The sequence below is a fragment of the Cetorhinus maximus genome, chromosome 20 (genome assembly GCF_964194155.1).
Source record: "Cetorhinus maximus chromosome 20, sCetMax3.hap1.1, whole genome shotgun sequence".
NCBI lineage: Eukaryota > Metazoa > Chordata > Chondrichthyes > Lamniformes > Cetorhinidae > Cetorhinus > Cetorhinus maximus.
Genome location: NC_135898.1, coordinates 8,404,097 through 8,428,841, shown reverse-complemented (window position 1 = coordinate 8,428,841; position 24,745 = coordinate 8,404,097). Strand labels below are relative to the sequence as shown.

Sequence of the window (24,745 nt, the reverse complement as noted above, 5' to 3'; positions counted from 1 at the left end):
ACCTTTGAAGATACCTCAAACTAATGTTACCAACAATTGCATCGGAAGTAATAAGGTCAATTGTTCCAATAAGGGTTAACTCAAGAGTTTTTGTTTATTCAAGATTAGTCCCTGTCTGATTGACTCTTCTCACTTGGCTACTCCTCTGCTTATATTAACCATGTGAACTGCCACATGGGCACCTGTGTAGTGTTGAACACATAGCCATGCACTCTCATACTGAGATCCACTCAATTCTGTTCAAGTGTCACGTTGGACTGTACAACCAGTAACTACTGCAAAGGTAATGCCAACTATGATGCTTGTGCTCATTTCTCCACCTCCCTCCCTCCCTCCCCTCCAACTCTCCACAATGTGAAAGTCAGTCGTAAATAAAAAGAGAAGCAGACAGGTTTTGGGACAGTATCAGCTCAATCGCTGTCTCAATTCATTCAACTCCTTCAATTCTTCAATTGTCTTTGCCCTGCTGAAAGAAAATCATCTTCTGTCCTATTAAATATATCCCAACATAGAACAATCTGCTCATTCTTCATTAACAAGGATCATAAGTGGGTGTAAGGGACATGGAGCCTGCAACTTACTTTATTGGAGTTTCATTAAACCAGCTGCATGTGGTGCTGTTAATGGGGGCCTTGTTCAAAGACAATGCAGCCATACTATTCTACCCTGGGCATCCTTTCTTTTTCCGTTTTGAAGGATGCTTGCAACAGTTGTTCTGTTGCAGAGCAGCAGGAGGCTGAGTCCATAAAAACACAAGAGGGTCTACTTGTTCTCTGTGGACACTAGCCCGCAAGTTTTGGGGAGTTCCACCAGAAAAGCAAGGGCTGATGAAAGCACTAGTAGCAAGATCAAACAGAGAGCCAGCATCACACCCCTTTCTAAAATGAAGGAGAGGAAAATGAGAAGTATGAAGGCAGCATGCTGTTCACTTTCTCACACTGTCTCAGTATGATTAGTTTTACAGTGGCACAGGCCCCACATCCCTTTAAACACGCTGAACATCTTCTCCCTCTGCTTGGCTCGGATTTCAGGCCTCCTGTACGGTTAAGTGCAAATGTTGTCTTGCCTGAGAACCGTCACCCAGCCTGCAGTGTATCAGAGAGGTGTGAGTGAATGGAAAAACTGCAGCTTTGCTAAATGTTGTGGTGATGATTCATTGTTCAATGAACCTTTGCTTCCCTCAGTCATTTTTGCTTCTGCAACCAAGGAGTTAGCTTGAAAAATTAAATGTGATGCCGGAACTTCCCGATCAACCAAAAGTGGCATTCTCACTCGGTGAAAAATTTTTGCACCTGACCTTTTTCCATCCTGTGCATCCACAATGGTGGTTCTCCGGGTCAATGTTTTGTCCTGTGCCCTCTGTTTGATGAGTCACTGATGACAAGTACAACATTTATAAAAGCTCTTCAGGCAGGGGTATTGTGGCTTTGTCTGTTGGTTCTGGCTTCTCACGTTTCCCTTTGGTCATCCAGATGGATATCAATCTATAATGTTTACGTACTTCGTGATCCCAAAGCTCTTTGCCCTGCATCCAACTTTTTAACAATCTGAAGGTCCATGGCCTTTTTTTTTGTTGAAAAAAACAGAAGAAGACGAAAAGCATGGCACGGCCATGGTTAGAAAAACGTTTAAGAGAAAGACCAGAGAAATGCAGAACTGAGAAAGATGAGAGCATGAAGTATCGGAGCAGGAGTCAACCACAAGGCTCCTTGAGCCTGTTCTGTCATTCAGTAAGATCATGGCTGATCTTCTGCCTCAACTCCACTTGCCCATCCATTTCCCCGGCCCCTTTGATTTCCTTGCTCCCAAAAAAAAGATGCCGTCAACTTCAGTCTTGAATATACTCAACAACCGAATATCCACAGTTCTCTTGGGTGGAAAATTCCAAAGATTCACAACCCTCGAGTCAAGAAATTTCTTCTCATCTGCATCCAAAATGGCCGACCCACCCCCCACCCACCCCCACCCTCCCCGGCTTTATCCTGTGGACGATGTTGGCAAGTTATGGACTCTCCAGCAAGGGGAAACGGCCTCTCAGCATTGAGCCTTTGAAGAATTTTACATGGTCTCATTCTGCTATACTCCAGAGCATATACGGGTTGGGTGATGCCAAGGAGGAATGAAAGAATGCAAGAGTTCTATTAGAGAGAGAGAGAGAATGAATTGGAACGATGAGCAAATGTAAAGAGGCAGATGGTGGACATGTGAAACGAAAATCGAGAATGCCGGAAATAATGAAATGAGGCAACCTCTATCAGGAAAAGGGGACAAGCGAATGTCCACAACTAAAACATTATCTTGATAGTGTGATGAGTCGAGATGCCAACAAAATGGGAAGATGGAATAGAGCAAGAGGCTTAGGTTCAAGAATTTGCGGCCTAGGAATTTGTAGTCTGAGGTACAACATCACACTACTGGTTTGACCAAGTAAATCTATCCAAGGCAAATACTGATCAGCAGCACACACCATTCCCAGGCTAACAATTTCCTCATGTTCTAGGCTTCTCCATGGGATGGAAGATGGCTGCATCCCCGAGGATATGCAGGGAGGCAGCCCATGCCAAGGGAACAACAGGGGCATCCAAAGTTGCTATCAAAAAAAGAGACAAGAGAGCCTGCAAAACCATTCACAACAAGTGGGGAAACTCTAGCTGTCCAGCCGTGTAAACGTTTCAGACCTCGTGTTGGAACTAGGAAAAACTCGAGGAGGTGTAACAGGTTTTAAGCACGTAACAGAGGCATGAAAAAGTGGGGAGGACAGGAAAGAAAGAGAAGCCTGGGGCAGGATGGAAGGGGGAAGTGATTAAATTGAAAGAGTGATGATGGTGCAAGGTGAAAGGAGGTGGGAATAGGACAAGCAAACAAAAAAAAAAGATGGATCGAGAGAAGGTATAAATGGCAACAGCAAAACCCAATGCCAGCACTGGCTGTCTGAAAAATGGGAGCAGTGGTTAGGATCTGAGATGACTGAAAAGTTGAGTCTGGAAGGCTGCACAGTGCCTAATCCAAAGATGATCTGTGATCCCTTGAGCTTACATTGAGCTCCATTGGAAACTGGAGGAACAGCACCTCATCTTCCGACTAGGCACTTTACAGCCTTCCAGGCTGAATATTGAATTCAACAACTTTAGATCTTAAACTCCCTTCCCCATCCCCACCCCCATTTCCGTTTCTTCCCCCTCCCTTTTGTTTTTTCCAATAATTTATATAGATTTTTCTTTTCCCACCTATTTCCATTATTTTTAAATCTATAACTATAATACCCTGTCAGTCTTTCCACCCCACCCCCACTAGAGCTGTACTTTGAGTGTCCTGCCATCCATTCTTAATTAGCATATTCTCTTAGATAATATCACCACCTTTAACACCTCTCTGTTCCTTTGTCTGTAACATCTTTTGATTATCTGCTCCTATCACTGCTTGCTTGTCCCTACAACCAGCACCACCACACCCCCAACTTCTCTCTCTCCACCCCCCCTCCCCCCCAAACGACCTTAAAACCAGCTTATATTTCACCCCTCTCCTGACTTCACTCAGTTCTGCTGAAGGGTCATGAGGACTCGAAAAGTCAACTCTTTTCTCCTCCGCCGATGCTGCCAGACCTGCTGAGTTTTTCCAGGTAATTCTGTTTTTGTATTGGAACAGTATAGGAGCCCAAGGATGGAGGAGAAGACATTGTGGGAACGGGATAGAGAATTGGAAAGGCAAGGCTCAGGCTCCTGTTTGCAGATGGAATGGGGGTGTCCAGCAAAACCACCGTGCATTCTTCTTGTTGGCTGGGAGGCAGTATTGCGTGGTTTGTTACAAAACCAAAGTGCTGCAGATGCTGCAAAACTGAAATGCCTGAAATACTCAGCAGGTCTGACAATGTCTGTGGAGAGAGAGAGAAACAGAGTTAACCTTATAGGTCAGTGACCTGGCATGAAAACTCTGATGAGCTCATTAAATTGGAGCATTATGAGACACAAGCAGGAAACTCGAGGTAGGATAGGCAAACAGGCAGAAGTCTGAGATGGAGCCTTTTCCTTTGTTAAACGCATTCATTCAAAGAGAATTTAATAAATCAAGTGCTTTGAGGTCCCTCACATCTCTACAGTCCTTAACTGACCACAATCCACATCAGAAAGTTGTAATCCACTTGAGAGAGAGAGAGAGAGAGAGAGAGAGAAGAGTGTACATCTGTGCTTTCAAAGGTTATTTCAGATCATTTTTTACAGAGGCTCAATGATGGTGTGGAGAGTTGCGGGGGGTGCTGCGGGCACAGCTGAAGGAAGACGTTCAGACTGAATGCAATCCGTGCATTGAGGCAAGGCACTCAAAGCACTGCTCTCCATCTCTGTTTGTAATTAAGTAGTAGATTTGCGTGGATATTCTGTTTTCCTCTTCTTGGCAGCTGTTAAGCACTACCCGTCCGTTTAAACTTCCGAGGCCACTCATTTCTTCTCCTGCACCGTTGAAGAAAGATTTCAGGGGAAAATTGACAAAATCCCCTGCTCCCCCAAGGCCACTTAGGTTAGTTTGAAATTAGGTGAGATTTTGGTGATGTATCAAGGCCATCCATCTGCTGAGGTGATTCTCATTTCCTGATCCAGGCTGGGGTGAGAGAGGATTCATGCATCTTGGACATGTAGTGCTTCATCTCAGGGAAAGGGAGTGGGAGTTAATCAGAGGAAAGTCAAACAGGGCATCCTACGGACACTTGATTTGAGAGTAGAACTTGCTGTTGAATCAATCTTTCAAACAAACGAGAAACTGACTGAGCTATGAGTTGAAGTTCATCACTAATTGCCGACTCCCGTGGATAGCGGGAGTGTGTGGGCTGCGGCGGGCATGCACAGGCCGCCGGGTCCAATGGCGACCCGGTAGTCTGTTTAAAGGAAGGCCTGGCAGCTTTTTGTAGGCTGCTCACAATGGCCAGTTCCAGGCCGCAGCAGAGGGGTTCGGGAGGGTAGGCCAGCAGGGGGGGGGCCAATACATACCTCATTTCTCTGATGAATGCCTTGTTGCCCTCCTCAAGGAGGTGGCAGTACAGCGGGAGGTGTTGGTCCCCCAGGATGGGAGGAGGATGTCCCCCCACATGACGAAGCGTTCCTGGGAGGAGGTGGTGAGCTCCCGCGACATGGTGTGGCGCATTGTTGCGCTCTGGCAGGGTGAGTACCATGTTGGCATTGGGCATTTAAACCAGCAGGTAGGCTTACCCTCTGAGGCCACACCCCCACCCCCCGCAAGTCTTACTGTCGTGACTGCATTGAATCATTTAGGACATTTTTCCTTTGCTGGGTGGGCAAGCAGATAGTGCCCATGCTGAGGTCAGCCTGAGTGGGTCATGAGGAGATGAGTTTTCCCCCGCACCATGTGTTGATCTTGGTCCCACATGACTGGTTTGGGGACAACCTGGAGGAGATGCAGCTAGTTGCATTGCTGGAACTCCAGGACATGTCCTATTCAGGGTGATGAGATGGTGGAAGGGGAGCCTCAAGGTGTCGTGGCAATGAACCATCTGCTGCCCTCTGTGCTGCACGTGGTTGTGCCTTCTTGTTATGGGGGGAAATACCGTGTGGTTCCTGATGTGATGTAGGCAGCATGTGTCCAAGGGGGGGTTGGGGGAATGGGGAGCAGGCCTAGCATCTTTGTCTGAGTGATCAGCAGCAGCAGGGAGTGGAGGCACTGGGGGCCTCATATGCCCCACTCTGGCTGGGGTGCAGTGTGCGCAAGTAGAGTCCATGTGCAATTTGCCCTAATCAATGGTCTTCTCTCTTCTTCAGGAGAAGAATGTTCAAAATGCAACCGAGCGTGTGAGGACTGGAGGCAGCCAGGCACAGCTCTCCATATTTAGCCGCTTTGAGCAGGAGAAGGGCCTTAGTTAGTGCTGATAACCTGGCAGATTTTGCACTCAGGTGTCAAGAATGGAGCCTGTAGCCCACGCTTGTCCTGGAGGTCCATATGTGTTGTGCTAGCTGAAGGTTTGTTGGATAAAAGCTTCCCGGGTGTCCCTGCCTCCTTGGAGTGGTCCCGGGTCAGCGTCTACCCCCTCAGCATTTCCCTGTGCATGCCCATCCTTGGACTCACTGCTGGACTCATCGTGTGCAGCCGCAGCTACTGCGTCGAAGTCTTCATCATCCACTGTGTCCCCCCTTTCCAGTGCAATATTGTGGAGAGCGCAGCATGTAACCAATATCACCGACACACGATCTGGGGGGTATTGGAGTGTGCCCCCTGAGCGGTCCAGGCATCGGAAGTGCATCTTGAGAAGACCTAATGGTTCTCTCCACCACAGCCCTTGTGATGTGGCTCCTATTGTATCGCTGCTCAGCTTCTGTTCTTGGATGGCGGAGAGGCGTCATGAGCCACCTTCTGAGGGGATAGCCCTTGTCACCCAGCAGCCATCATCCAGCCGGGCCGAAGCACTGAAGAGCCCCGGCACCTGGGAGTGTCTGAGGATGTAGGCGTCGTGGGAGCTGCCTGGGTACCTTGCACAGACTTGTAGAATCTGCATCCTGTGATCACACACTATCTGCACGTTCATGGAGTGGAAGCCCTTCCTGTTGACGAAGGCACCGGGCTCACCTGCTGGCGCCTTGATGGCCACATGTGTACAGTCTATACCACCCTGGACACAGGGGAAGCCAGCAATGGCCGCGAAGCCTCTGGCTTACTGTGTCGGGCTTGCCTGCTCCCAGTGGAAGTGGATGAAGGTTCAATGCACGCCTGAACAGAGTGTCTGTCACCTGCTTGACACAAGTGTGGACAGCTGATTGGGTGACACCACAAAGATCACCCACTGAGCCCTGGAAGGAGCCAGAGGCATAGATGTTGAGGGCAGCTGTGACCTTTAGAGCCACTGGCATGGGGTATCCACCCACACAGTTAGGGGAGATCTCAGGCCCAATCATCTGACAGATATAGTTGACTGTTTCCCTTGAGAGTCGGAGCCTCCTTCAGCACTGGACCTCAGACATATTGAGGTAGCTGCTTCGTCACCTGTATAACCTGGCAGCAGGATAGTGGCATCTTCTGCAGCTCCTTCCACCTTGGACTATCTCTTGGCCCTGCACCCCTTGTGCCTGCGCCTGTACACATAGGTGGCTCCCCTGGAGGCTGAATGTGCACTCCTGGCCTCCTCCTCCTTCTAGCCCTCCCTTTCTCCTCAGAGGAGCTGCCTCCAGTGGACAGATCAGATCCTATACCCAGGCTAAGGGAAGGCTTCCTGAAACCTGCAGGCCCGGAAAAGATTCCTAACTGCTGAGTGCTGGCCTGAACGTTAAGGGTCCAGGAAAGGCTGTGCTGGGATGTGTTTTGAAGGTCACGCAGGCAAGTTTTAAAAACTTTCAACAATAAATACTTCACAGAGCAGATTCACGACCCCACTGAGCCCTCTTAACCCGCCTGTGGATGAGGTTAATAGAAATGTCTCCTACCCGCCTGCCCATTGTGTCCGTGCACTGACTCGAAGATTGCACGGGTGCCAAAAAGTGGGCGTCGATTGAAGACTAAAGGGCCTTAAGTGGCGTTAATTAATGGCGCTCGCCCGACGTCACCGCGCATCATTTTACACACGGTCATGCGTGGCCCGGACATAGGATGTCAAACGAAAAATTCTGCCTCATAGAACTTACCGAAGAAATCCAAAACCCACAGACTCAACTGAGCTCAACCCTGACATTTATCAACTGTGTTCCCCTTTTCTACCATCTTGCTGAAAATGGGGTAAGGAAGATTGCAGTTGTCCAGAGATCTGATCTATTCAAGCACAGGGAACCCAATATTTTTTAGGGGTGGGAAAGCCTTGTAAAAAGCTATGTAGCTAAGGATTTAAAAGGCTAAGAACATTGATAAGCAACATTGGTATAACACGAGGAATTTTTGAGACCAGGGGAGCCATGCTTCTATCAAGCACCAGTGTTAATCTAGCATGATCTCTATTAATGCTTCATCAAAAAGATTACAATAATTCCAAACAGTTCTTCTAACTGCTGCTTTGAAACCCTTCACAAACATAAACATTTATATTATGGATTTTTAAAATCCTATGCTAGTAATTTCCACTCCTACCTTCCCTTCCCAAAGAGTTCAATGTGTAATGACTAGAATACTACTAGAAACTAACGTACGAAGCAAAAGCAATGTGACCGACCCTTCCCAGGATGAACTTGAGATGATAGTTTTTAGCGTTGTCTTCCCTGTTGCCCAGTGTCTCCTCCCACACTTGTCAATTTTGCTTGACTTTAATTCAAAAGAAGCCATTCCTCTGAGTCTCAAATGTTTGAGGACTATGAAAATGATACCTAGTTCCAGCAAGTCAGACCAGAGTTGAGTGGCTGAGGTCTCCCACCGCTGTCTGCCTTTTCTTCGCAGATTCTTTGCTCCCTCTTTTCCATGTCATTTCACAGTGTGCCACTCTCTAACTAGCCTGATTCCTGCTGAGATTCTTTTCTTTAATTTTGAAAATAGGCAGATTCAGGGCAGCATAATCCTCTTTGCGCATTGTCCAGAGACTAACTGACAACTTCTAAGAGAAACAGCTTGCATTTAGAGCCAAAGGAAATTTGCATCGGCAAGTGCCCTACACAACGTTGGATATTACCAAAACACTTCGCTGTCCATGAATGACTTTTCAAGTGGAGTCACTGTGCAATAGAGGTGCACAGCAAGATCTCACAACAGGAATGAGATAGAAGTCCAGAGAATTGTTTTTTGTTCAATAATGCTGTTTTAGGGATAAATAGGCCAGGACACTGGTAGAACTTGCCTTGTCCTTCTTCAGATAGTGCCATGTAATCTTTTATGTCCACATTAGAGGCCAGTTTAACACCTTTGATGTACCTCTTGACAGTGCAGCACACCCCCAGTCACGTACCAAGCAGCAGCCTAAATTTTGTACTTAAGACTCTAGAGTGGGGCCTTGAACCCATGAAGATCTAACTCCAGGGCCAGTCAGCCAATGCTGATGTTCGGTAATAGTTGTGAGTCAGGGAAGACAGAGCTTCATGGGCTATGGATGATTTTGAAGTCCAGTCATTGTTGTTCTGGAGGTGGAAGCAGTCCTTCAAACAGCGAATGGCGAGTTAAGATTGATTCAAGGCCCAACATTGACTTGGACAGTAGGAAAATTGTTTCATTTTCTTTAAATATCATTAATGGTATCACATCCACCTGAATGCTGGAACAATGCCAACTTGCCTGAATTATAGCATATCTAACAATTGATTTTTCTCAGGACTGCACCAGTGCTCAAATCGCACTGTGGGACCCGAACCCACAAATTGATGATTCCTTAACTAGCTCCACACTCTTTCCTTCTCTGTGTCCCCCGATATTCCCCCTCCCCCTCCCCCACCCCCCTGACTCCCCCATGTCCCAGCTTTGGTCAGCCTATTCCTACACTTTCCCCTGTCATGCATTTTTCTAAAACACAGATGTTATTTATCCTTGACTATAGAGCCTTTCACAAACTACACACTCTGACATGTGCTGTTTCCCAGTACAACCCGCCTGCTCAATCTGGGCAATATTTTACGAGCTGGGGATCTTGACAGAGTTGTTAAAATGCCTGGTTCAATTCCCAGCACCGACATCACCTGGGGCAAAGAACTAAAGTCATGACGAACAGATTTCCTTGTGCAATACCTTGCAGGTGCTTCCTACCTACATTCATTCAGCTGATTATTTGCACACGCTGCCCGCTGGGAGGGGGCCCACTAACTACCTTTAGCGTTGCAGTTGTAAAAGAGATATCAGCCACTCATTGCGGAGATCGTGAGGCTGTCAAGAATTCTGGAGTGAGTGGGCGCTTTCTGAGAGAAGCTTGTACATTCGGGATGTTGGTATTGCCCGAGCCAACACTGAAGCCTTGCTGAAAAAAAGAGACATGCCAAAGCTTTTTGTCTTGCACTCATCATATATACTATATGTGAAGAGACTGCTGGTTGGTTGGCAAGTGGACTCTTGCCAGCCAATCAGCACTCTCTTCACTTACAGTATAGATTGTTTTTTTCCCCTGATATTGGTATTCTTGCAATGTGTCCTGATGAGTGCAAGACGAAAAGCTTTAACATGTCCCTTTTTCCTGTTTCTGGCTGTTTACAAGTAAGAGTTCTGAGATGCCAATGCATTTGACTGTCAAAGAGCAATACGTCAGAACTATTGTCAAAGAGAAAGGTTGAGTTATTGCTCTGCAATATCTACAGTCAGCCCAGCTGCACACTAAACTTTTTTTTTGTTGGGAATACTTTGGACTAGAATTCATCAGATTCAAAGAGCAAAGAGCCACGACTCCAACCAGAAACCAACCTTCCAAATTCAAGTGATTGATGGCCACGGGGAGCATCCAAAAGCGCAGGCCATGGATCAGTTCACCTCTGGCGAACAAGTTTGGGGTTCACATTCCACTCCAGAGACTTGACCATGAAAACCTAGGCCGACATTCCCAGTGCAATACTGAACGAGTGCTGCACTGTTGGAGGTGCCATCTTTTGAATAAGATGTTAATCTGATTCTTTATCTGCCCTTCCGGGTGGATGTATCAGGTCCCAGAGCAGCCAAGTTATTCCTGGTGTCTTGACCAGTGCTTATCCCTCAATCAAGGTCACTGAAACAAATTATGTGGTCATTATTTTGCTGTTTGGAGCTTACTGTGTGAAAGTTGGCTGCTGCATATCCTGCATTATAACATTGATGTCAAAAAGTTCTTCAAGCGCTATATGAATGCAAGCCTGTTTTTCTTCCTAAGTCTGCTGTGTCCACTTGCGCTGTCGTTCAATTAAAAAAAAATTGCACCCAAGAACAACCCAGTGACCAATACGTTTGTGTAATGGGCTGCACTGTGTGTAGATGTGGGACAAATTGCTTCACACTGAGATTCCCACCTTGGCTCAGTTGTCAGTGTGTGTTAGAGAGTGGACATGACAACAATTTACACTTATATGGAATGAAAGATGCCAATGCGCTTCACAGGAATCATAGAATTAAGCAGTATTATAAATATGATACCAAGCAATATGCGATGTTAGATCAGATGGCCAAAAGCTTAGTCGAAGAGAGAGGTTTAAGGGAGTGTCTTAACGGAGGAAAGCGAGGTAGAGAGGCGGAGTGGTGTAGCAAGAGAATTAGAGGAGCGAAGTTATCTTGAGGGGTTGTGGGGCTGGAGGAGATTACAAAGTTAGAGATGGACCATGCCATGGAGGGATTTGAAATCAAGGATGAGAATTTTTCAATCAAGGTGTTGCTTAACTGGGAGCCAATGTAGGTCAGCGAGCACAGGGGTGATAGGCAATGGGACTTCCTGAGAGTTAATGCACAGCTGGCAGAGTTTTGGATGATCTCAATTTTACAGAGGGTGGAAAGTGGGAGACCTGTGTATTGGAATATACAAGCCTGGAGACACCACAGGCTTCAGTCACAAGAGGATCAGCAGAATGTCAAATCACCCTGAGCTGCTCACCTGTATCCTGGCAGCAAAATGATAAGCCCTGGAACCAGGTCACCTTGTTGCTCTCTTCAGTGGGACCTAAGTGTGAGCTTACGATACACTAGGATGTGTGAAATGAGAATATAAAAGACTGCTAAATGGCTCCAGAAATGTATTTCCTAATCTAGATCCTCGCAACCTCAATTCAAATGGCTTTATTCAAAGCTACTTTTCAGATCATGTTTCCATATGTGCAATAGAATTTTATTCCTACAAAGCCGACATCGACCTTAATGAACAAAATGATCTCCTTCCTATGATTTCCTCAGTCAGACAAATGGCATCTTTGTCTGGACAGCTGTTTTAGTATCTGGGCTATATTGAGAGAGAGGAGTGATCACAGTTCTCAAAGTGAAATACTCAAAGAGAAGTACCACCAAATGGTAGATATTTATGTGTTGGTTTGGAGTTGTTGCTTCCTAGCAACATCAAGAAAAATTCCATCTGTGACCACAAAAACGTTGACAAAAGGAGTCACTATTTTGATGATCAAGTTAACTGTGTAGAGCCAGAACTGAACATGGGCAATGCATTGCAACCTCACATTTCAAACAGTGTCTAACATTACTGTTTTTCCCTGATTCCCTCACCTTATGGTACAATGCATCTTTTACGATTACACTTTCAGACGTATGGTGAATTTAGTCGAAGAGGCAATAGATAGACAAAGGAGAATCTGTCCTTTCTCAAATGCACCAAATCATTGTGCATTTGAGACAGTGCTGGGAAGCCTGTCGTGTCTCTGTAAATATTTCGTACTGTCTGCACATTCTTCTTGGCAGGATTTTAGCCTGGAAGAAACCTATTATTCTGTTAAGAAACACTGCTTCCAAGTTTTGCAATGGATCCATCTCAACTTGTATAAGGAATGCAGTTATCAAGTTGATTGGAAAAAACACTGTATGGTTACAGTGTGAGCATGGACAGGTTGCAGTGAACAGTCTTGACAATATTGAACTGTTCTATGTAGTGACAATGGACATGTGAACAGTCGTTTCCCACGGTTGCATAATCCCCATGCATTTGTGTCTGTGACACGATAATTCAGAGCATGGCCAAACAAGTATTGAATGCAGAAGACGCTGACAGGCCTTAGATTACCAAAATGAAGTACTTGATCCAAAGCCCCAAGGAACCATCACAATCGAAAACACTCAAAGCAGCCGAGAAGCTCCACAATAACATTAACTCTCAAGGGCCAGTAAAGGTTCTAAAATAACTCAGTCTCATCTTTAATAGCAGTCAAAATCCTTCAGTAGCAAAACTCCTGTGACCAATGGAGTTCTTATGAACTGAAGACTCTGTACATGTAAATCAATGGAGCAAGCGTGGAGCATAGAAATGTAGTGTGTTTGGACAAATCCTTGAACTACCAATCAAACCTAGAGATGTGTGGCTCATAGATCAGTATAAGTCTCCTGGATTTCAAATGATCATTTTTTGACCATCACTCATTAAAATACAATGACTTGTGAACTTGTTGATATCCTTGCTGTCATCTGGCATGACAGTAGAAATTCAGTACATCATCAAATACTGACAAAGCACCAAGGATTTGGATTCAATATAATTTCCATTAGCTTGTTGCTTGAGGATTTGCAAATATGTGGACATTGCCCCTGCTTCCCAAAGGTCATCAAGCTCGAGGCTGAGCAAACTTCAGACTCTCCTCTAACCAGCAAGGTATTTGCTGAGCTGTCTCAGCATAATGCAACTCCACAAAACCAAAGAGAATGGACAAAGGGTGAGGGAAGGTAGAATCATTGAACCTTGATTTCTTGAATCAAAATCCCATCACCTTTCAGGTAGAGAGTTCTAGAATCCAACAACTCTTACAAGTCAAAAAAAAAACAAATTCTCATTTCCCTGGGATCTTTTGAAACTGATTTTGAAATCTCTGTCCTCTGGTTATTAACTCCCTCAGCAGCGGAAACAGCCTTTCTCTGCTCTGTCTAAACCTTTCATCATCTATGAAAAATTCTGCAGTCACCACTTCACCTTCTCTGTTCCGAGGAGAACAGTCCTAACTTATCCACTTGTCGTCAAAACTCCTCAGTTAAACCACCTCTGTACCCTTTCTGAGTCTGGGAGGAGGCTCATGTGGAGCATACACACCAGTATTGACCAGATAGGCCAAATGGTCTGTTCCCGTGTTGTAAATTCAACATGATCAGTTTCCTGTGTGGCCTTGCCTTCAACAAATAAGTCCATCTCAATGCAATAGTCCAAAGTGTGAAAGAAATACAAGGCAGAACGATTATCTCTACTTTCTGCAAGCAGACATTTTCAGTCTGCAATGGGCTCATAAAAATGCTGATTACACCTCACTTTACAGTCAATTGTAGACTAAGTATACAGACAGAAAGTAATTGCATTCCATCGTGGTGTAACACTCCAAATTTATTTGCCAATAAACTAAATAATGGACTCTATTTACTTTCCTTTTGGGAAGAAGTGATGCTATTTGCTGTTGATTTTTCACCAATCATCAATCCAAACACAAGCTGATCACAAGTTGTGTACAATCGATGCTGTGAAGTTAGATTTGATATTCATGCTGCACCTTGTATTTCTCAGTAATATAGTGAAGCACTTCAACCAGTAAACTGGCAAAAGTTTGTTCAACCAGCTGTTGGTGCTACAAGGCTAAGTGAAACTTTATAGTAACGTGACCAACAAGAGAGGGAGACATTTATGGTGAGGTCAGCAAGCAGACATCCATCAATGGAAGCATGGAACATGGCCATACATTAGGGAGGTTGCGTTTAAATCGCACCTTGAATATTCTCAAGATGTCCCACGTGTTTTATTGTCAATGAGTTACTTTTCAAGTGTTTCATAGACAAACACAGCAAACGGGAGAAATGACTAAATGAATCTTTATGATCATGTTGGTTCAAGGGATAAGTATTGACAGGACTCCTCTGCTCTTCTTCAGAAGGATGTGAAGACTTTAGAGAGTGAGCAGGAAACATTTACAAGAATGGATGACTCCAGGGATTAGGGACTTCAGTTACGTGGATAGATTGTCCACCTACAGACTGAGAGGGATCCGGACAGAGCAGACAGGGAGAAACTGTTTCCCCATTGCCGCAAGGGTCAAAAAACCAGAGGACATTGAGGAAAAATCTTTCTACCCAGCAAGTGGTTAGGATTTTAGGAATGCACTAACTGAGAGTGTGCTGAAGGCAGGTGCTATGGAGGCTTCCGAAGAAGCAGTGGATAAGCACCTGAAAAAAAATTGCAGAGCCAAGGGAAAATGGTGAAGGTGAGTGGGGGGTGCTGGCTGAGTTGCTCTTGCAGAGAGCCAGCAAGGACAAGAGAAGCCGAAGGTAAGCATTTCATGGTTCTTCAAATATTGCCATAGGATCTTATAACGCCAGAGGAGGCATGTGAGGCATCACTTTAATCCATGCTTAAAACAGCTCCTCTGACAGTGCAACACTCTCTCAGCACTGCAATCTAGGAGTCAGCCTTGATTATGTGATCAAGCTGATTTGCAACACCCCAACCACTGGAACAACGTAAGAACTGAAACGCCACATTGGTAAGCACTGACACAGCACATGCAATACAAAAACAGCAAGCTTTTTCAAAATTTAATTATATGTTGTTCAATAACATTCTTTCAGTTTCTTGTTGTGCAGCAAAGTGTCATTTTCTTGAAGTTAAAAGGGAGCATAATATTGCAAAAAATTATTGTGCAGAAGACCACCATTTGGCTCCTCACCTGCGCTGGTTCTTGCACAGATTTTACCTCTTTAAATCCCATTTCCCTGCCCTTTTCTTGAACCATTTTCAAATTCTCCTCTTCGCATGCTTGTCCAATTCCCTTGGAAATCATATACTTGTGTTGTGGTAACGATTTCCATAAAAAGGGCACATTGGAAATGTAATTCAATTTCATACAAGGTAAACTGTGTTGATCTGGACAAGCAGTGGGTAAGGCTCACTTATAGGAGCAAGATGTCTCATCTCCACATGACTGAGCCAGTTATTTGTCCTGAGACACAGGAGTGACTGTTTGCAGCTTCCCAAGTGTCTATGTGCTTCCATTCCATGAAGTTCCGTATCTTGGGGAAGCCACCAGTGTCGGAGAAATACTGGTTTTCGCTACTCGTAGAGCTCTCTCTGCCTAAATGCATTCGCAGTAGCTGGAGCCTGCTTATTGCAACATGGGAACAGGAGGAGGCTGTCTAGGTCCTCGGACCTGTTCCATCTGAACTATGACCTAACTCCACTTTCCTGCCTTTACCCCAGATCCCGTAATGCCTTCGGTTAACAAAAACCTATCAATCGCAGTTTTAAAATTAACAATTGACCTAACATCAACTGCTATTAGCAGAAGAGAGTTCCCAACTTCTCATACCCTTTGCGCCTTTAAATGTTCACTAATTTCCCTGCTGCAGGATGACTCTAGTTTTTAGACTATGTTCCCTAGTCCTAGATTCTTTAACCAGTTTCTCTCCATCTGCCCTGTCAGTTCCCTTTAAGGTCTTGAAAACTTTTATCAAATCATCCCCTAATCTAAATTTCAGGGAATACAAAACCCTGGTTTGTGTAATCTCTTCTCATAACTGAAGCCTTGGTATCCAGGTATCATTCTGGTAAATAGGCACTGCATTTTCTCCAAGGCCATTATGTCCTTCCTCAGACATAATGCCCAGAACTGAACACAGTATTCCAGATGTGGGCTAACTGGGGCTTTGTAAAGCTGAAGATTGACTTCTACTGCCTTGTATTTTAGTCCTCTAGATGCAAAGGCCAGCTGACACCATCTGATGGCTATGAAGTCTCCCTCTGTCTACCTGGAAGAAGTTCTCCATGTCATAATGCATTTTGTGGTAACCTTCACTCAGGAATGATGAACTGTACCTGCAAACCTCCTTGAGGAACAAGTCATACCGGAGTCACAGCGATGCCACTCAGCCTCCCCTGACTGAAGGCCAACTCATGAGGTGACTCTGATGTGCAAGAGCCATTCCCGTGGTAATGAGTCCTGGGTGCGGTTACACCCCTGACCTCATCAGCTGTTTTGCTGGATCACCTTATCCTGCCAGTCCTGCTGCACCCATGACGTGAGGCTGAAAGCTCCTCTGTGCCATTTCCTTCTGACAACACTGGACCGTGGCACCCAAATGTTAAACTAGCCTCAGTAGACTGGCCCCCATTCTCAACAAGCATTCACATTTCCTCGACAAAGGTGACTACAAAACTCTGCTTCGAGCTTAATGTGACCTTCTGTGCCTCTCAACCAAGAACTTTGTTGTTCTACCCTCCGAGGACCCCACTGAGGCTGCAAGCCAGACTCGGAGAGTTGCCTTAGTTGTGGACACCAACGCAAGTGCCCGGCTTTAGCTGTCTTTCTTGGCCCAACATGGGTTGCTCAATGTGCACCCGGAGCAAATTCTTGTCATGTCATTAGAGACACAGAATGAAAGCGCCTTTCAGAACTTTGCCATGTTAATGATGCAGCCGATAAGCACTTTTTGAAGTCTATTCACTGTTGCAGTGTAGGAAATGCAACAGCCAATTTGTGCACAGCAAGATCCCATTAGCAACAACATGCTAATGACCAGATCATCTTCTTGTTTTGCAATGTTGGTTGAGGGATAACTGTCGGCCAGGATGCTAGGAAGAACTCTACTGTTTTCTTTCAAAATAGTGCCATAGAGTCAGTTATGTCCACCTGAGAGAGCAGATATAGCCTCAGTTTAACATCTCATCCAAAAGACGGCACTTCCAACAGTGAAGCACTACGTCCGTACTGTGCTGGAGTTTGGTGTCCCAGTCCTGGAGTGGAACTTAAAACCACAGCCCTGTGACTCAGAGGCAAAAGAGCCACTGAGCATCTGAGCCACAGATGAATGATGACCCCAATGTTGCCATTTGTATAGTGTGGAATGGCACCTTGAACCAAGGCTTTCAAAGATTTCTCAGACCACTGCCAGTCGATTTTTCACAAGTACCGAACATCACCAATTTTCAACACATTTTACACTCGTGTATCACTTCAGCATATGAAGCATCAACAAATTGGGAAGTTAAGGATGGAACAGCTCACATTGGTATAATCAAAACCAAGTCTCAGAAGTAGAAGCATTTCACTATCTCTCCATTTTGAGGATGAGATTTCTTGTGTGTGTTTTTCTTCCCCTTCCCCTTCCACCAGCTCTGGCTGTTATCTGCTCCCACACCCTCCCTGGGCCTCCATTGGGAAGAATCTCTCAGGACGAACCCAAGGCCTGACTCAATTCCTGTGATCTCCCCTGGGAGAAAGAGTGAAACTCTTGCCTGGAATCACAGAAGAAAAAGACTTGCATCGAGATACCACCTTTTCACGGGCCTCAGTAAAGGGGCAGTGATCATTATTCTGCACGCAAGTTCACGTCATAGTCCAGCCTGTCCAATATGCTACACGAGTGCTCTTCCAGCAAAAAGCATAAACCATTAAATAGTTGAGCAGTACAGACTGCTAAAGCTCTCAGTAACTTTCCCAGCAATATCATATTTTCCACTGATCCCTCGCTTTAAATATGAGATTACGGTTCTGTGATTCCACTCTCATGCCAAGCTGTAAACGTCAACCCAGGAGGAGAAAGTCTGCAGTGACTTTCTCACCTGCTCCTTCCTTTCACTCACTGGCTCCATTTTGCAGCCAAGTGAGAAGAGGATTGCATCAAATATGAGACATTTCTCGACAAGTAAAACCGGAGCAACACAGAACCAGGGGTGAAAGGGTTGACTCATTTCTGTCTGGACACTGTTAAAGGGCTAAGGTATTAAGGGGTATTAAGGTGACCACAGCAGCAAGTCGAATTTATGTTGCATCTTTAATGTTAAAAACATCGCAAGGCTTGTTACAAATAGAACTTGGCGGGGAAACGGACACCGAGCCACGGGACAGGGAAATTAGGAGCGGGGTAACTGAAAGTCTCGTGGAAAGGCTGAGTTGTGAGAAGCATTTCAAAGAAAGAAAGAAAGGGAAATGGGGAGTTAAAAGGATTTAGCAAGGGGATTCCACAGGGTGAAATGAAGGTAACTTTGGGTTGATGAAGAAGTGTTTGGGAAGAGTAGAGTTAGGGTCAAATGCCATATACATCCAACGGCAACAAGTTCCCTCCATCATGTTATGTGTTCCAATCAAAACGTTTATCTTTGTGGAGGCACTGCCCCTTTAAGCGAGGAGTAACTACCATTTGCTGTCAAAGCTTAGATGTTAAACCTTGAATGAGCATATTTGCCCTCCTGTGGACTACACAGTTACAACAATAACATACTGTAACTTCAAACCAATCGCTTCACAAAGTGGTGATGTCTGCAAATCACTGCAGTAATTATTTTAAGTGTGTCATCTGCCCTTTGAGTCATCATTTCTGCTGTCTTCCGGGCAGTGCCCAGCTCCATTCACGTGCCGTGACCAGTTTTACAGTCGTAACGAGCTGCTGGCCTGAGGCACAGTCATGGATTTTTGTGGGCAAGTTGCTGCATGCCTTGAATTTAAATTGGCTGCTTATTTTAGTGGGTACATGAAATGTCCCGATATTTTGGACCATACAAGTTAACAAGAACAAACAAAGCTGTCAATGAAAATGAAAATGACGAGGCAGGGGTATCAACTAAAAGGGCGTTTCGTAAAATGTGAAAGAACACAAGAAACAGAAGCAGCCTCACAGCCAGATTCCAAAAATTCACAACCCTCTTCCACCTCAGCTCAAGTCTTAAATGCGAACAGCTAATCCTGAGACAATGGCCCCAAGTTCTAGACTGTCCAACCCGGGGAGCAACCTCTCCTCAGCATCTATCCTGTCAAGCGCCCTCAGTTTTCAATGAGATTATCCCACTGATCAAAACAGCAGCAAGTATTAATCTATTCTACTCAATGTCTCATCATAGGACAACCCTGTCATGCCAGGAATCAATCTAGTGAGCCTTTGTTACACTGCCTCCAAGGCAAGTATATCCTTCCTTCGAGCAGGGGACCAATGCTGTACACAGTACTCCAAGTGTGAACTCACCAAAGCCCTGTACAACTGTAGCAAGACTTCCTTGTGCTTGTACTCTAAACCCCTTGCAACATATCCTTCTGCCTCCCGAATTGCTTGCTATACCTGCATGTTAACTTGGTGAATTTCTTGTACGAAGACACCCAAATCTGTCTGAACATCAACATGGAAGAGTGTCTCACCACTTACAAAGTTTCTGATTTTTCTATTCTTCCTGCTGAAGGGATGATTAAAAAACACCTTGCCTTTTATGCACATTGATTGGCCTTTGAGTATTTGCAATTGGGAGGGAAGGGCAATGGTCAGCACCAAGAACACGAAACGGGCAGTAATGGAGAAGCTGGTGTGAGGAAGAAGAGGGTTTGAGGAAGTTTTGGAAAGCACAGACGGAGGGGACGAGGTAGAGGATACCAGGGGGTATAACTGAATGGTTGAATGGCATTGCCACATCGGAGGAAGCTCTCGATGAAGAGAGAAGTGGGGGAGAGTGCATGTGGGAGCATAAGGCAGGATGAGACTATGATAGGACAGGGAAGGACCACGGCCAGATTTGAAAGCAAGAATAAGAAATGCAATGTTATTTTTTGAACGAGTTTGACTGTGCCAAGAATGAACTGAATTTGCACTTTGCATTATCACAACCAGATCCCAACCTGGACCCATGAAATTCTATCATTTCTGAGCCACACGCTTTTCCAAACTGAGAAAAATGAGCAAGTCCATGAACCATCCAAAAAAACTGAGAAGAATCTGTGCAATTATCACTGATGGGATCCAAAGGCCCTTATTATCACGGTTCTGCAAAGCAGACTTTTGACCAGAATTCAATTCCATAACAGAACATAGAAGAATTATTCCAACCTCTTCTTCAAAAGAAATTTCCCATCCTCAGGAATATTCTTTGCTGATGGTGCCCGCAGTATCACACACAATGTGGTACGGCACCAGATGGCATATCCCAAAATCAGGAACTTTGCAACAATGCCAACATTTTTGTTTGTGAGATATTTAAGCACGGAGGAATAGAATGTTAATTCCATGCCAAATATCGGCACAGCAGATTTTTCAAATAGGAAAAGTTACTTTTTTCCTCAGCTTTATCCTGCTCTCCACCCCTGGGAATTTCTCTCAAACCCTGTGATCGCCATTTTTTTTGTGATGATAGAAAAAGGCCCCTAGGCTCCTTAAAAAAATAGCCTCCTTATTTAAGAAGGGATATAATCGCATGAGAAGCAGTTCAGAGAAGGTTCACTTGACTGACTCCTGGGAGAAAGAGGTTATCTTATGAGGAAAGGTTGGACAGGTTGGGCCTGTATCCACTGGAGTTTAGAAGGATGAGAGGCAATATTATTGAAACATCTCAGGTCCTGAGGGGACTTGACAGGGTGGGTGCTGAAAGGATGCTTCCCCTTGTGGGAGAGACTAGAACTAGGGGACACAGTTTAAAAATGAAGGGTCTCCCGCTTAATGACACTGGCTGGGACCCTGGCACCCAGGAAGTCTACAAGGTTATCTGACAGAGATCAGAAGGAATCGTTTTTCTCCAGAGGGACGTGAGTCTTTGGAACTCTCTTCCCCAGAGAGCGGTGGAGGCTGGGTCATTGAATATTTTTAAGGCAAAGGCAGATAGCTTCCTGACTAACAAGGCAGTCAAAGGTTAATGGGAGTAAGTGGAATGTGGAGTTGAGGCCACAATCAGATCAGCCATGATCTTATTGAATGGCGGAGCAGGCTCGAGGAGCCAAATGGCCTACTCCTGCTCCTAATTGGCATGTTCATATGAAGAAAGTGGCATTGGTTTTTGTACACTAAGATGATTTTGACTTGACCTGGGTTCCAGCTCATGGAAACTATAAAAGACAAAGGTGCAGCTGGAAATCAGGGCTTACTGGCAAGTCTGCTTGATTAAAAATTTGGTCTCACCCAAGAAATCCAACTCTGGCCAATTGACCTCTGTCAAAATGGTCAAGTTCAAGAGGGAGATCAGGCCACGTTAGGCACCTCACCTTCAAAGGTGTTGAAGTAGGGAATAAACAGAGATAGGTCTGGAAGACTTTTGCTACCCAATACCAATGGTCTTCATTATAATTTCTAGTAATAAAGCTCCATCACCAGTGTACAGACTAGAGATGATAGGCTTGTTCTCCTTGGAGCAGAGAACATTAGGGGGAGACTTGACAGAGGTGTTGAAAATAATCAATGGTTTTGACTGAGCAGAGAGGGAGAAATTGTTCCTCCTGGTGGGTGAGTTGCCAGATTTACAAGCTAATTGTCAAAAGAACAGGAAGGTCGATGAGAAGTTTTCACACAGCCAATTGTTGCGGTATGAAATGCACTGCCTGAAAGGGTGATGGAAGTAAATTGAATAATCTCTTGAAAGGAAATGTGTACAGTTTTTATTGGAACAGCATGGGGGAGTGGGACCAACTGGATAGCTCAAGGATTGCTGAAAAAAGACATACATGTCGTTGAAGCTTTTTGCTGTTGTTCCCTTACATTTGGTATTCTTGAGAATCTGCCCTGATGAGTGCAATGCGAAAAGGTTCGACAACATGTGTCTTTTCTCAACAATACTCAGGTTCTGTGCTAACAAACAACTAATCTGATAGCTCCTTCAATGAACCTGCACAGGCACAGGCATTGTGGGCAGAATGGCCTCTTCCTGTACCGTATGATTCTGCAACGCTTGTTGGTGACATGTCTATGCTCCTTGGCAGGTCCAAGCAGGGTGAAAATGAGAGGTGTTGTTCAAACAGCAGCTCTTCACCTCCGATGGTCAACACCTCTGATTCAAACAGACAACCGAGAATGACTTATCTTTGTTTACCAATAATGAAGCTTTGACTCATTCCAACATGAATCTGGAGCGGGTTCGAATCCAAATATTTTTTTCTTGGCTCCTCGAAGGTTTTTTGGCCAGAGAGCACAGTTAAAACAAGGACAGGGAGGTGGGGCGGGGGGAACACAGCTTCTGGACGGTTTTCACTGGTCAAAACATGAATTGACAACACTTTCTTCAGGCACAACAAAACAGAACCGATCTAATGTGGCAAACAGATGCCGGAGGACAAAGCTTGAATATGAAACTTTATAATAACTAATTATCCACACAAACAGTCGCCTCAAAGATGATGCACGACCATTATCAGCCTTCGAAAAATGAGCATCGAGGGGATAGCTTGCTCTCTGCAAAGTTTTTTAAGAAAGTTTTTTGGAACACTGGGAACTGGGAAGAGAGCAAAATATAATCTGGGAAACCAGTAGTTCTTTCTTAATGGTTTTAAATTTCAGCAATGGTCGTGGGAAAATAAACGATTCAACAGCCCACATAAATCTGTCGTTCGCCTTCTTTTTAAAATTAGAAAGAGGGGTGGGAATGGGGTCAACGCACCGTACAGCTGACCTGTTTAAAGATCTCCTTCCCTTCAACCCTCGCTAGTTTTCCAGTCCAGGCTAGGTTTGGAGTTGAGCGCTGACTGAGTTTGCTACTCTGGCCCCTGTTACTCGCACCAGTGGGAGGTAGAGGGATTGGGATTTGATCCATGTGTCCTGAAAGTCAGTGAAATGCACCCCCCACCCCCCAAAAAAAGTTGACTGATGCAACCAGGGCGCGCGAGCCAAGCGGGGTATCGGTGCAGCTCGGATCTCTGCTGCTTCTCGGGGGAGAGGGGAGGAGGGGGAGGGGGAATTAAAAAAAGTCAGTGATGTTGGCACATCTGGAGCGACTGGAGGGCCGGCCACAGAGCGGCCGAGCTGCCAAAAAAGCAACTCTCCCAACGCACCAAAACACTCCGACTGCCCCATCGCAGCGGGAAGGGAAGGGGAACAAAAGCTTTGCACTCGAGCCTCTTGCTTTTGCTGTCACAATGACCCCAATTGGAACTGGGGATTGCAACGAATGCGAATATTCTCCTCCCAAAGGTGATGCCAATGTTGCCGGAGGGGGAGAGGGAGGTGGGGGGGGGGGGGAGAATAAATTTGGTCAGAAGGTTATCCCACCCTCACAAACCCTCACAACAGCCCCCCCCCCCCCACAACACACACACACAAACAAACTAGCCCCCGTCCCGGCTCCGGCCAGAAGCGTCCTGACTGTTGAAGGGAAAGGAAAGAATTGAAGGACTCACTTGTCCAAAACAAAGTACAGGTCGAATCCTCCGTAGCACGAGGGGCTCTCCTCGTTCTCCCCGCTCTGAGCATGGCAAAGTGACAGACAGATTCCCAACAAGAGATAGCTGAACATTGCTCCGGCAGCCCTGTGTCCGCGAACAGCCTGCGACCCTGCGAGGAGGCGACAAGGAGAACAAGTCCTGCCCGCACTTTTCACCATCAGCCATGAAGAGAGGAGACTGACTGCCCTCCCTACGTCACCCCGGCTTTCAGTTGGACAGGACATCAGATTCCCCCTCCCCCCCTCCCTCTCTCCTCCCTCCCTCACTCCCCTCACTCACTCCTCCCTCACTCACTCTCTCCCCCCTCCTCCCCCCTCACTCCTCCCTCCCCCTCCCTCACTCCCCTCCCTCACTCCCCTCACTCACTCCCTCCCCTCACTCTCTCCCCCCTCCTCCTCCTCCCTCACTCTCTCCCTCCCCTCCCTCACTCCCCTCACTCACTCCCCTCCCTTACTCCCTCCCTCACTCTCTCCCCCCTCCTCCTCCTCCTCCTCACTCTCTCCCTCCCCTCCCTCACTCCCCTCACTCACTCCCCTCCCTTACTCCCTCCCTCACTCTCTCCCCTCCTCCTCCTCCCTCACTCCCTCCCTCCCTCACTCCCCTCACTCACTCCCCTCCCTCACTCCCCTCACTCCCCTCCCTCCCTCACTCCCCTCACTCACTCCCCCTCCTCCTCCCCCTCACTCCCCTCCCTCCCTCACTCCCCTCACTCACTCCCCTCCTCCTCTCCCTCACTCCCCTCCCTCACTCCCCTCCCTCCCTCACTGCCCTCACTCCCCTCACTCCCCTCCCTCACTCCCCTCACTCACTCCTCTCACTCACTCCCTCCCTCACTCACTCCCTCTCTCCCTCACTCCCCTCCCTCACTCACTCCCCTCCCTCACTCACTCCCCTCCCTCACTCACTCCCCTCCCTCACTCACTCACTCCCCTCCCTCACTCACTCACTCCCCTCCTCACTCACTCACTCCCCTCCTCACTCACTCACTCCCCTCCTCACTCACTCACTCCCCTCCTCACTCACTCACTCACTCACTCCCTCCTCCCTCACTCACTCCCCTCCTCCCTCACTCACTCCCCTCCTCCCTCACTCTCCCCTCC

General features: G+C 46.2%; 1 protein-coding gene across 1 annotated transcript in view; it reads right to left on the bottom strand.

Annotated features, from left to right (window-relative positions):
• LOC144694833 (anthrax toxin receptor 1-like) overlaps positions 1–23,828 on the bottom strand; it is a 183,172-nt gene extending 159,344 nt beyond the window's left edge. The window contains exon 1 of the mRNA XM_078565453.1: positions 23,601–23,828. Coding sequence (XP_078421579.1) covers positions 23,601–23,803 — 203 coding nt within the window. The 5' untranslated portion in view covers positions 23,804–23,828. The remainder of the gene's footprint in view (positions 1–23,600) is intronic.
• Positions 23,829–24,745: the final 917 nt, after the last annotated feature.